Genomic DNA, 13,977 nt, shown 5'->3' with positions numbered 1-13,977 from the left:
AAATATACTGAACTTGATCGGACATCAAGAAGTTATGTGTTTCGAAGAACACAGACAGGATTGCCCAACACATTTTAAATATCACAACAAGCACAACTGCAACCAATGTATTCCAGTAAAAAACAAAAATGAAAGCACATACAACCAACCAAAACTGACCAAAAGAGCCAAAAACATGATTACATTGAAAACCATATCAAAGCACATATTCAGTTTGAACAACAGCCCAATCAAGTCTGTTTTAAAATTTGCTATCACCAGTAAATTCCCACCGACCAATCTCACATTCTTCAACAGCTGGAACAAGGATTCCAGATGCAAAATGTGCCAACACAAATGCCTTGGCATAGACAGCAGCAGGTCTGGAGGACCTCCTTGTAGCAAGGGTTAAGTGATTAAGGACAGGTACAATTAAATTGCTTACTGGGTAGGCAGGCAGAAGTCCTCCAGGTCCCACAATATACTGGTTATGCAACAAGGGAGGTACACCTTGGGGCAGGTTGGGGGGAGCTTTGCCTGTAGAACCAAAACACAGAGACTTTAAAAAACTTTTAAGGGAAAAGAAATAAAGAGGAAAAAAAAAAAAGGCTTCAGCCTTGAGACAACAGAGCCCATAAGCCCTGACAGCTTCATTACCACACCACAGCTTCTAAAGAGCACAGTCACACAGAAGATGTGTTAGTTTACTAAAATGGTTAAAACATCCTGTGAAGTTCAACTGTATCTCAAGTAAGGCACGTGTTATTTTAGATTGAAAACAACAATCCCATTAAAGAAGAGTCTGATTTTGTGATTAATTTCATCTGAGAGAATTACAAGAATTACAGGAACTTTTCCTTTCCTTGATCCTCCCTTGAAGGTAAAATTTAGGTATTGTTGTCAATCTAAAACAGCAAACCATCTGCTCTAGCTTTTGCTCCGCCCACACATTCCTCCCTTGTCCCCATCAACAGAAATTATTAAATCTTGTCAGTGTACTTTATATTGATGACTTATTGCGGCTGGGAAAAGTAAAGAGAAGACTGAGGCAGTTTCAGTTGCCTCAGTCCATGAAGCAGCGGTAGGAAGCAGAAGGGTGAGAATGCACTTTGTCTTGCCAGTCATCAGATGCTTCACTTACAAAATGTGGGAAGGGGAAAAGAAGAAATGCTTAAGTTTATTTTTAATATTTAAATCTTTACTTTCACCCACAGGATTTTCTTTTAATGGTTTAGGTTGATTAGAGAAACAACAGGGCAATTTAGCATGGTTCCCGCTTCAGTGCAAGAAGCCTTCACCACCTTCGTTCTCTGTAGATATCCTTTTCAAAAGTGGCATTTGCTGTGGCATGACCCAGACATCAGATATTTTTTCCCTTCTGTAAATGTGTCAGTAAGGATGTGATGTATGATAATGAGGACACTGCAGTGAACTTTGATACTGACAAATGAATTCAAGTCACAGAGAAGACTGAAACTAAAGCAAAAGTGATCTCACACCAGGAGTCAATCACAGCCTAGAATACAAACTGGACACATTTACTAGTCCAAAGCTTACTAAGTCAGAGTTGCTCTGATGTCTAATTATCAAGTTCTTTGGAGATGGAATGCACTATATAAATACCACATAAGACCCTAACAAATATTTCAAATACACAAAAGCAGGCAAGTTTATTTTTATAAGCCAGCAAAAAAGCATGCTGAAAATGCTAGTGAAGACTGGATTTCTTAGCGTAGTTATTGCTGGTGAGATGTTCGACTGACAGCCCTGCAAACTGAAGTCCTCTATCCACGTGATCTGTTAATATTGCGAACCTGAAGACACTAAGGGAGCTGCCCGTGTAGTAGCAGCTGGTATAGACACACTGGTAACGCTCAGGCCAAGGCTGTTTGTAGTGTTCATACTGCTGGCCATGCTGACGACCGAAGAGGTGGTGCTAGTGGCTGAGGTTGAAGCAGTTGAAAAGGTTGTTGAGGGCTGGAGCGAAGTGGTATTCTCAACACTAGTGTGCTAGAAAGGAGACAAAAAGAATGAGCAATTCTTTTGAGCACAGCAAATATATCACAGTGATCACAGTGGAAGATGCTGGGGGGAAAAAATTTTAAATAGCAGCAGCACACACAAGAGAATGTGCAATCTTATACGCATTATCTGAATATAGCGCAAGCAGCTAAGTTGCATGTTTGCAATTTTTACTCTTAAGTGTTCTAAGAAAACAGCTACTGATAGTTCAATTCAAACAGCTATGGCCATCACAGTATCACAGTAACTGAAATGTCTCTCCATTGCATTATATCTTTCCCTTTGATCGTATACTTCAAAGTCACCCCTTGTAATTTTATATAAACTCTTACGTTCTTCCAAAATATATTGTTTTAAAATAGGACACTACTATCAAGATTTCTTCAAGACATTTGCTAATTAAATTAAGAGATTAAAACTGAAATGCCCTATAACAGGATCAAAAACCAAAATACAGAGATATTACAGAAACATGTGAGTATGAAGTGTCTGGATTGAATCCAGCACAACTCAGTGCTTTAACTGTAAGCTGATCACAATTGCAGAGCAGTATCATCAACACATAGGAGCCAAAACAATTCTGACCACAGTAAGGAATATCAGTACCACTCATCTCATCTGAAATACATTAAATACACAGGTGATAGCGACAGCAAATGGTAAATTTTAATATCATCTGCAATTTATCATTCACGTATCACGCTAACACCCATATTTTGGCAGCTATCATCTTCAGTGAATTCTTCTAACATCATCTATTTTAGAGCAATTTTAGAGAGACACTTTTACAAATTATTTATAATAAATTTGCTACAGAAAAAACTTTACTCCCTCCCCCTGTTCAGAATGGAAATTTCCTCTGCAGTTGTGCAACGGGCAAGTGTCTGCAGCAGTTATTCACAAGTGGGCACAAATTACAAAGAGTAAAGAATTTTTTTGCCACTAGATGGCTGGCAGTGTTTCCTTTCCCCTGACACAAAGCTCTCATCTAAGTTCCTGATGTCCTGGGACACAATGAACATTCAGAGAAGGTCTTAACCATCAGATAAAATGACCGCATGCCAAACATCTGTTGAAATGCAAACAGGACTTACTGCATGTGATGTGCTTGAAGACAACACTGAGGCAGAGGAGAGGCTGCTCTGATGATTGGAAAGGGAGCTAAAAAGAAATTGTAAAGAATTAGTACAATTAATTTACCCTAGATCCAGTTTATATCTTAAGCACACATATAAAGTTTTCCACGTTCTTTCCTTTAACCAATTACTTCCCTACCTACTGCTTTGTGAAAAAAAATTAAAGTACATAGTCAACCATTAATTACAACCTGAAATGAATAAGCTGCCAAAGGAGCATGTTAACATGCTAATATCTGACAACATTGCAAGAAACACTGACAAAAATCTAACAGACTACTCTCGTATTTATCAGTTCACTGCATTTTTAGAAAACCAACAGTCTCTTCAGAAAATATATAGCAGTGACTCCAGGAGTCCAGCCACATGGCTTCTCATTCTTTCCCTCAGCAACTACTACTGGCTGCTGCTGAAGACAAGTACTAGGTGAGGCAGTGCTTTGGTTTCACTCGCCGTGTTGTTTCTGATTATTTTAAACTGCATAATATTTGTTCAGGCTATTAGAACTATAGGGTATCTGCCCCATAAGACTGTCAAGAGCCCTAACACACACAAAAAAAAGATTAAAAAAAAAAAAACATTAATAAAGATCATCTATGAAAGAAGGAAAACTGGACTACTACAGAATCTGACAATTTAATCAATTCCAGTTCATATTCTCACAGCCCCCAAAAGTCATTTTCTTATTTAAAACATGAATCAGAACAACCAATTCAGTCTTATATGTACAGTGTAAAATGCCAAAACAAAGAATCAATTGCTGAGAGACATCCTCAGACAATTTGGTTTTAAGAAACAAATCTAGACTTAGCACTACCTTTTCCCCTGTAAACTTGAGGCAGTAACAACAGCACCAACATTGATCTATAATCCAAAGACCATCAAATGTTTCCTTGTACGATGACTGAAATTGATTCTTAAATATTTACATTAATATCTTACCTTCAATATCGGAGTTTTCACAGTGCAATATGGAACAAAAGAACTACCACAAGCATCACTCAATGACTTAGAACTGGACTGTAACCATTCATATAGTCGCATGCTCACTTCAAAATAGCTATACGGGTTCAGCAATCCCTTCCTCATGTGAATCAGGAGCAAGAGAGATCTTCAACATAAGCATTTTATTCTTTTCCATGAAAACCGCCATAAGAAAACACCACACTGTTTATATAAAAGCTTCGAATAAATGGTATTCCCTAATTTAACAGCAGACACTTCTATCAGCTGGTCAAGGTGAGGGACCAGTCACAGATTCATTTCATTTCGAGTCTTTAAAACTCTGCCCCATTTGCAGGAATCAGGGTGATATTATTTCAGGTAGCAAGCAAAGAAATGGTTTAGTCCAATATGTGGTTCTAAAACATTTTCTCACTCAACATACCTCTCTTCTAAGAAGCCTTAATTATCTGATCTATAGTAGATATTCAGATAAGAGCTGTCAGCAAAATGGTCAGACATGCTTGGAGTTCAGGCATCATGCTTTCATGTCAGTCATCATCTCTCCCACAGCATTAACCCTCAAATGATAATTTCTACCAATATACAAAGTTTTTCAAAAAATGAAGGTGCAAAGACTTGATGTTTCTTACGTGAATCGGATAATCATCAGTATTTGACTCATTTGCAATTCCATTCGACAAAAAAAAAAAAAAACATTTGTATAAAAAGGAATCAACCATGCCCCCAGCTAGGAAACCGAGAAAAACCTGTGATAGCCCACGGATTTCTCAGAATACCCAAATACAGCACAAAAGTCAGCTTTGTGCCGTAAAAGCTTCACCAGCCAGTATACACCCAGGATATCACATATCTGGGGACAGGGCACCAATAATGGGCACCGAAAAACAGATAATGGAAATGAGCTGTGCTGAACTCACTTCCAAGATCAACAATCTGCTATTTGGAAATGCCCTAAGAAAATATCTTAGAAAAAAAAAATCTACATGTTGTCCTTATGGAAACATTTCAGGTTTTTAAGCAATACCAACATGAATGAAACTGCAATACTTGAAATTAGCCAGGAAGTAAACTGTTAAGGAATGATTTCAAATTTACAGCATTAAACAAACAGCAGACATTTTGGACCAAGTAGGAAGAAAATAAAGTAGGGGATCAATAAACCAACTGGCATAAAACTGAAGCAGGATCCCTTTGAAACACACAGTTGTTTATACACCATGAAAATGTCAGTGAAGCAGCTGCTACATCATTAAGATGAAGCCCAGAGTTAGCATTTCACAACCAGAAACATCCTGATCTCTTTAAATAACTCTCCTAGCTTAAGTTCCCATGCACAACCATGCTTGCATTTGCACTTTCCCCAAAATTCAGCTCCTTTCCATTTACCCGAGCTCCTACTGTACCTGCTTAACTGGGAAAGTGAGCTGCTGGCCAAATCACTGGACTGAGGCAAGCTGGGCAATGCTGCAGAGTGCTGCGATGCTGAAGGCAGAAGCGAAGCAGTAGTGGACACCACGCTAGGCAGAGAACCAGCGGAAGGGAGGGAGGGAGAGGGCTCTGTCTTAGACGCTGGAACTGATGAAGTAGCTGCAATAAGTTAGAAAAAAGAATTCAGAGATCGATTCCAGCACACCTACAACCCGAGCTGGATTCAGGAACACTGCAGTATTCTCCACTTGATTTACAAAAGCCTGATGGCTGAGAGCAGTAACAGTATCACACAGTCTGGCTATTAAAGAAAATTCAGAAACTATATATATATATATATATATATATATGTATATATGTATATATACACACACACACACATATATCAAGAATATATAAATAAAATGTGGCACCAGAACTATCATTTGTTTCCCATTAAGATTGTCATCTACAGAAGATGTGTAGTTTTCAGTGGTACATATGTAGTGAACTACAGTTTTCTTCCTGTACTTCACCTCTCATTAGTTGATTACTAACTTTTGCCCACAATTCCATTCACATTTCGAAACTCTTTGCATTTGATTCCAGTCCCCTTCCACAAAGGAAATTATTTGCAATCTTCAAAGCCCTGCACAAACCTACTTTTGCCTGTATCTCTGCTTCTTCTCTTCCCCTTATGCTCCACTTTTCAAGTCTGAAATTTGCATGGAGTAAAAGAACACATAAAACTTACCAGTTTGGAGCACTAAGTCAAATGTATAGAAAAAAAAATGAGCTCCAATAAAAGGCCACATCAAACACAGCATTATGCACTTAACAGCCAAAGAATTGTCAAATACTGACTGACTTTATATGACTTCAACAGTAAGAAATACTTAATATTGAGATTATATTTCTGGCCCATACATGGCAGAAGTAGTTTACTATAGACAGACCTTTCCAGAGGATGATTATATTTTAATAAGATGCAGAAATGCTCTATCACCCGGGATAATTCCCCTGCTGTCCTATACAAATTTTATGTTTGTCCTCTGAAGAACACCAAATTAGAAACACTTGCTCACCAATAAAACCCAGAAAGCCCTGCCTGGTGCTGTATCAAGCTGTCATGCAACATCAGACATCACTACCCAAGGGCTCAGCTATTAACTTGTGTGCTTGCGAGGGTAAAAGCAGTTAAAACACTCAGAGGCCCACTACCAAGCACTCAGCTCCCAAGCAAAATACATGTTTGGGAATTAAGCATCACTCCTCACATTATTGTTTTTGTTTTTTCCCCTGAGTGCCTCAAAGTAAGTTGCTGGATTGGATGCTATGCAAAAAGAAAGCAAGAGTTCTTTGCCTTGGCAACAGGCATGATGGTACAGAATAGAGAAGGATATGAAAGTGAAAGCATTGTCATGAGGCAGACAACTAAATCACCCCATACCTCCTGGCAACAGTTATTTAAAAATAAATGACACTTAGATCTCTCATCATATTTAGACCACAGTTTGAAGTCAAAGTAGATGTCCCCTACTTTGGGGAACAAATTATTGTCTTCATTAAGAAACTCTATGCCTGGACATGAAGTGCAATACAAAAAATATATATAAAAATATACAGAAGTATGCCAACAGTCATGCTTTGTTTGACTTAAGTTTCAGAGAGGATGAGATCTGGATATTAAAGAACAATAGCAAAGATGAGAGATGAAAAAATACTATTAATAACGGAACATAGATAATATTATTAGAAGGCACACAGAAAAGTTTAAAAGTTAGTACTTCTAAATAGCAATAAGAAAGACAAGATTCAAGATGGTTTGGATTTGTGAAACAGATTCATGGAAGAAGGTATGTTCACACTTACAGACCTGAGATACAGAAAAAGAACAGAAGTCAAAAGAAAACTGGCATAGAAAAGGGAAATAAAGGAAGCTCTTACAAAGTAACTACAAAAAATTTAGGAATTCTTGGAACTTCATTTTCCATAGCAAAAAGGTAAGTAAGTCCTGTAGTGATTTTCAACACTTCATTTATTATTTCTGTAACTGATAGAATTTTTTCCATTTGAAAAGCTATCTTAGATGCTACAATTTCTTTTAAGAGCTAAGTTAAACAGAAGCAAGTGCTAAGGAAAAAAAAAATAAAGTGTTTACAGGTTTGAATACTCAAGTCTTTTGCACACATAGGCCAAAAAGAAAAGGAAAACTAAACTAAGATAAAAAAAGGGGTCGCCCAACTTCTGACAACTGAGGCAATGTTTAAGAGGACAGATTTAACAATTGAGCGTGAGAATTTCATAAGTTATTAACACTGCTGCCCTGGAAATTTCCATAAAGCTGCACATAAATGCCAGAAGAACATAAATTATATTTTAACTCCAGGAAGAGAGTGATAGGGGCAGTACAAGTAAAGCAGCACGCTAAGAACGGACCAGAACAAAGCAAACACCAGCACCTCTATCCGAGGCAGCACTGCCGTGTTCCTCCTGTACTGCAAGGCAGGGAGACACCCAGCAGAGGGAGCGCAGTCATCCCCACTCGCTGCGACAGGGCAAAAGCAGCACTGCTTGCAGGAGAAATCCTTTAGAAGGATGTGGCTTTGTTTCATTACCCCTAAGGGCTAACCACAGCTTTTCCAGGGGGAATTGGAAACACTGGTAAATAATTTTATATATGTATTTATGCGTACATACACAAGCGAGTTTTGGGCAGAGGAATTCAAATGGAAGAGGGAAAACTGTGGTTAGCTTTTCTAACACTAAGGCTGCCCAGCATTGCACATTTGAACATATATTTAACAGGGCTGATTTTATAGATTAGTATTAGCCAGTTAGCAAGCTGTACATTCTTTGGAACTACAAAATTAACTCAAATTGATCAAAGATAAACAGCAAGAACTGTACAAAACCTTCAGGCAGGTATCACTGTTACTACTTGCGCGCATACCAAGTGGTAGGGAAAAGTCAGAAAGAGTCCTGCGTATAATGGAGCTTTGTAAACACTTACTGTCAAGAGTAGGCTGTGTTCGAACACCACTGTGCCCATTCTGTAAACAAAGGAGAATGGAGTAAGTCACCTTACACAGGTATCTTACATTTTCAGACTGATTCACACATACAACATGCTTCATGCAAAAATTCTATGACCACTCTAAACTTAAAGACTATTAATAAAGGTAGGAAATTAACTTGTTACTACCTTTAACAAAATCACATAATACACTTGTCTCAAGTGCAAGGTGTCCTGAACATACAGAACCCCATACACTGCCCGAACTACACCCATCTGAAAGACTTTCCCATGTACGGTATACAACATAAACTTCAGGTTCACACCGATATGCAAGAAAGAGAATTGCATTAACATACAGGAAATGGTTGTGCTTTTGATCTAATGCAACTCACAATTTTAACTATCCAAGTTACACAGAGACGCCAAAATGCCATTTTTTTCCATTGAAAGATAAGACTTGAGAAGCACCAGTTGTTTTTTGGATAACGCTGGAGTACAGAAGTGGATAGTCTATGCTTGATCCTCACCAGTACATACGAGCTAGTACAGAAGACAAGTGTGACTGAGCCATTACATATCAAAGGCCAGATGTAAAAAATAAAAAATAAAAAAGCTTAAATTCTCACAAGTTCCTTAAGCATTTAATAAATTAAGTTCTCTTAAAGCAAACCTACATTCCTCATACAAAGTGAGTAGGTGTTTTTGAACGTCTCCACAGAGAGCGAGAAACAGAGAGATCCTCTCCACCCTCGATTAGATCTCCCATATGCTGTTTAAAATACAACATGAAACTAATTCCTACTGGTGTTTAAATCTAACTAGCAGAAAAGTAATGCTGCAAGAGCAACAAACGAGTTTTAGATCCATTTGCTAGGTGCCATATAAACTTAATAAATGATGTTACCTTTGGAGAAAAACTGTCAAGATATGGCAAAATATCATGACTAATATTTATATAGAGAGATAGTTCCTTTCTTAAAAGCTAAGCTTTAGGGAAAGAAACTCAACTAGAATTGGCAATGTTACTAAAAAAAGTCAGCAATTTAAGATGAGAAAATCTATATGATCAAAGGCTACTGTACACCAAACACAGGACAGCAAGAAAATGGCTACATGGTAAGAAAAATAAGAACAGAGAGCCGCACGGCTTGGGAATCAAAGATGTAACTTGGCTTGATTAAAAGTATTAAAATAGTAGGGTAATACAAGTCTGACAGGAGTAACATGAATATTTAAACTCACTTCAAGGTCTTATTTTTGAAATTCACTCACCGTAACTGCAACGGCGGTCGATTCAGACGGAGCCATGGAGCTTTGGTACGCTATCCTGCTATGCACAGAATTCTGGTCATAGGAGGAAGTTGTTGTTACTGGGCTAGTGCTCTGGGATGAGCAGGTCAGACTGGAAGAGGTGATGGCAGAGGTTGTGTAGGTTGACTCCTGTATTGTATTGGATATTGGCAAAGAGGTATTCAAAGGATCACTGGAAAAAGCAAAAGTTATTGATCATCTTGGTAAATGTCATCTATCTCAAATACCTTCATGAAAATATCAGCTCCTATACAACTAGATAGAATTATGTAAAATATATTCAAATCCACATTATTTATATGAGAAAGCCTAATAACGTAAAACCTGTTATTTTGCTTTGGAGAACCAAACATCACAATCCCACTTTTTTAAACAACTACGTGCACAGAAGTCTGGTGTATGATGAGATAAACCTAGTCTCTTGCAGAAGAATTCTATGACAACTGTCTAAAATGTGCTACATAAAGAAAAAAATACTCTAAAATAATACAAGACTTTTGCTTTCTAAGTAGCTTAAATAATATATGAACTATAAAATCAAATTCATGTTTACAGTATTTTTGAAAAGGATTTTTTTTTTTTACTGAAAGAAAATTTTTAATGAAGAAATAAGTAAGTGTTACTAGTATGGTTTTATTTATCATTGTCCACTTTGGCATCTAAGTTTGAACTTCTGCATACTCTTTTCTCATCCTACTGGAATATTAATTCTGCAATCTGGTGCCAATCTATCGACACAGATATATAATATGCGACATTCATCTCTCCTGGATCTAAAGCAGAATTAGGGCTCTGAACAAATAAAACCTCAAAAAGATTTGAAAATCAGTACAATTAAACATGAGAAACTAATGCTAAAAAGGGCAGCTTATTAGAAGGTTATTTACATGCACGTCATCTCCAGCTTCCAACTTGCTCATCCAAGGAGATTTTAATTGCCATTAGAAACAAGATTCCTCCTTTAAGATGCCAGCCACAGAAAACAGAATCTTAGGAATCATCATATTTCCCCCTTCTGTTACATAGTAACTTTGCCTTGACATTTTTGGCACAAACTTGACCCCTGAAGAGGACATGTAAGAATACACAACAGAAACTTGCACGTACTTCACAGATTTTGAGTACAAGCTATTGTTGGTCGCCTGGCTGGTATTCTCATTGCTTGAAGTTGCTCCAAACTCTGGGAGTGCAGGCTCTGACCCAAACTCCAGAGCTCCAAACTGAACATTTAACCCCGTCACATCAGCTGATCCAGGCATCTCCACTGCAGAGGCAGGAATCTTAAAGGAAAAAAAAAAGTCACGGTTCCTTCATATACACTATCTAAATATATACAAAAATAGCACCCTCCCTTCCTTTAACTACAAGCTTATTCAATTACCACCTCAGTGTTTGCTGCTAACCACCCCAACACTCCAATTTACATCACAGATTTGGAACTCAAAGAGTAAGCCATGCTATTCTGTAATATGAATATCCATGTACATCCTCCCTTCATCCAACTTTCATCTTATAGACACCACTAAGTCAATCCAAAATCACTCAGAACAGTCGTTTTCCACACAAAGTAATCAGTTATGTGCTTGGAAAAGAGAGCATCACTGTATTTTGGACTGCAAACTCTCTAGCTTAGAATTTCCTCCTATACAGACAAGGAATGCACCCAACACTTGTTCTCGTCCTCCCTAGTGATTTACAGCACCTGTTTACAGAGGACTAGCTCCACTGAGTTATGCACCTTGGATGACGGAGTTATCCTCCGCTTCTGTGGTTTCATCTGTTTCTGCTGGGTTTGATGGGCAGTCACTGCCTGGTTATCCAGAGATATGCTGGGGAGCTGCAAAATTTTGCTAACAGCCGTTGAGGTGTCTACTGGCGATGGCTCTCGGAGCTTCACCTGGGAGGAGAAGGACTCCAGCCCCGGAGGAGGAACAGGGATTCCCTGCGTTTGTTGCTGCTGTCGTTGAGTCAGCTGGCTCAGAACTGGAGATGGTTCGGGCTGAGATTTAAAGTCTAGCCAGCATACGGAAAAAGAAATACCAAAATGCAAGCATTAATATCTGTTCTCAGAGCTTCTCTCTATGTTAAGAATTAGGAGGGTGGGATGCTCAGCACAGTATGTTACAGTTTACAGTTGTAACACACTTTGTCTGACATAGTTTACAACTATAGTTGTGTACCATCTCTTTCAGATATCACCACGAGTTTAACACTGAACATAACCATTGTAATAAAGGCCAACACTTGATTTTTCACACTTTAAAGTTTTGAGCTAGCATTATTTAACTTTCTTTAAGAATATGAGAACCTACAGCTATTTTTACAGTCACATAGTATAGGCCTTAAAAAGCTGTCATGGTTTATTTTAGTCAAACACTGCAATTTTCATTACCGTTCACCATGCCTCTCAATAGTGGTTACTTTCAAAGGGTGTGGTATTTAGAGGTATTATGAATTCAGATTTACTGGAGATTTTCAGCACAATCAGGAAGTCATCTACCATTCTAATCTGTCTGAAAGTCAAGAGTTACTAGATATGGATGGATTTTTTCCAAATTTCCCCTTTCCAAGTTTTCCGATAGTCAAAGTCAAGCAATGGCTCAGAGCAGTGGCCAGCAACCATAGGAGATCCACAGCACTCAGAGTGTACAAGATTTGTATATTCAGTTGTTAAATTGCATTAGAAAGTAACTTAAAATGTACATAAATACTTTAGCAGCATTACTGCATGTAAAAGATTATAACTGCTACCCAAGCAGCTGCTTATTTGGAAACGTGCACAGACACATACAAATACAAGATAAATATAACATCTATCTTTCTTCAGTGAGAGCACTGCCACAAGTGACATGGCCTAAAAAAAAAAATTCATGCCCTTTTTACTCATTTAACTTAATTTTATTCAATTCAATGAAAAATCAATACAGTTATGAAATGACAAAATACATAATCAACATCATTCCCAGCAGGTGCAGACTTGTACATGACAGAAGAGTGCTGAGATGGGATGCATGTTATGAAGAAAAATGCTTATTGTAAATTTGCACAATTCTCTCAGTGGTTAGGAGAGAAAAAATGAAAAGTAGAAAGACAAAATATGGTACCCAGACCAAAAATGAGCATCTATTACAATCTGTTGAGAAATAAAGTCACGTTAAATTTCCATTTAATTTTTATGTTTATTAATTCTAAGACACCATTAAATGAAAGCTCAAAATTTTTAAAGATGCACTGCTTCTATTGATAAGCTTGAATCTCTCAAATTTTTTTTGATATATTCATAGCATCATTATCAGCAAATAAGTGGAACTCCACATGTCCCATCCAATTACATTATTAGGAGTACATTACAAAAAAAGAAAAAAAGGCACAGTGCAAGTCCACTCAAAACTCGTGTTTATGCTCAAAAAATAGTTTAGGATAGAAATAGAGGAAACTCTGTCAAAGCACTTACCAAACTGACTAAGGACTGAGGACTGAGAAATGGGGGGCTTAAGATCCCAGGACGATGTGTTAGTCGTGGAAGTGGTGGTAGAGCTACTATTGTTTTGTTGAGAGCTAAACTGACCCAAACTTGGAGCCTTCAAGTGGTCTAAGATTTGGGATCCAGTAGAATTTGCCAATTTAGAGGATCCAAGTTCTCCAAAGCCAGAACAGAGAACTGCAGACTAGCAAAATACACACAGACACACACAAACACAAAAAGAGAAAGATAAGTATGCAGTAATTTGAACATATCCTTAGCATCAATGCCTACATTTGCTACTTGGCAACAGTTCAACCCCTTTCAACTCTAGATTACTAATAAATAACCAACTAAAAATTCAGCTATTTCACTGTAAAGCCAGATCCCTTGCCCAGGCACCAGAGTACTTGCACCACTGTGCCTGGAGTAGTGCCAGCACATTCGAGTGCAAGTGGAGTGAGCAAGGGAATGCAAGTGAGCCTATGACCCTATGACCACCTCAGGCCAGAGGAAGGGACAAAGTGACCTGGGAAACACGGCGGGGTGTCTCTCTCCAGGCAGGAGACAGAGAGGAGCAGGCTATTTAAATATGTTGCATATGTGTTTGTGTAGGTGCCTACTGGGAACACATTCTCAGCCTTGATACTGGTTGGATCTGGAATCATGGAGCT

The 13,977-nt window shown here is 38.0% G+C and overlaps 1 protein-coding gene and 1 non-coding gene across 3 annotated transcripts in view; both read right to left on the bottom strand.

The window, feature by feature from the left end:
• LOC104567754 (ubiquitin-associated protein 2-like) overlaps positions 1–13,977 on the bottom strand; it is a 232,068-nt gene that overhangs the window by 162,257 nt on the left and 55,834 nt on the right. For both annotated transcript variants that reach the window (XM_088520166.1, XM_088520167.1), the window contains exons 12-20: positions 13,295–13,508; positions 11,579–11,853; positions 10,948–11,120; positions 9,802–10,012; positions 8,524–8,563; positions 5,507–5,690; positions 3,096–3,162; positions 1,794–1,989; positions 425–516 (exon numbers count right to left, since the gene is read on the bottom strand). In XM_088520166.1, the coding sequence (XP_088376292.1) occupies positions 425–516; positions 1,794–1,989; positions 3,096–3,162; positions 5,507–5,690; positions 8,524–8,563; positions 9,802–10,012; positions 10,948–11,120; positions 11,579–11,853; positions 13,295–13,508 (1,452 nt within the window). The remainder of the gene's footprint in view (positions 1–424; positions 517–1,793; positions 1,990–3,095; positions 3,163–5,506; positions 5,691–8,523; positions 8,564–9,801; positions 10,013–10,947; positions 11,121–11,578; positions 11,854–13,294; positions 13,509–13,977) is intronic.
• On the bottom strand, positions 11,371–11,454 carry LOC148595600 (small nucleolar RNA SNORD121A). The gene has a single exon (XR_015913115.1). It is a non-coding gene; the product is annotated as a small nucleolar RNA SNORD121A (small nucleolar RNA).

This window comes from Tinamus guttatus, unplaced genomic scaffold (genome assembly GCF_059628265.1).
Source record: "Tinamus guttatus ecotype Peru unplaced genomic scaffold, ASM5962826v1 Tinamus_guttatus_pri_ptg000081l, whole genome shotgun sequence".
NCBI classification, from domain to species: domain Eukaryota; kingdom Metazoa; phylum Chordata; class Aves; order Tinamiformes; family Tinamidae; genus Tinamus; species Tinamus guttatus.
The sequence above is the reverse complement of the archived record's forward strand: the minus strand, read 5'-3'. Positions and strand labels throughout refer to the sequence as shown.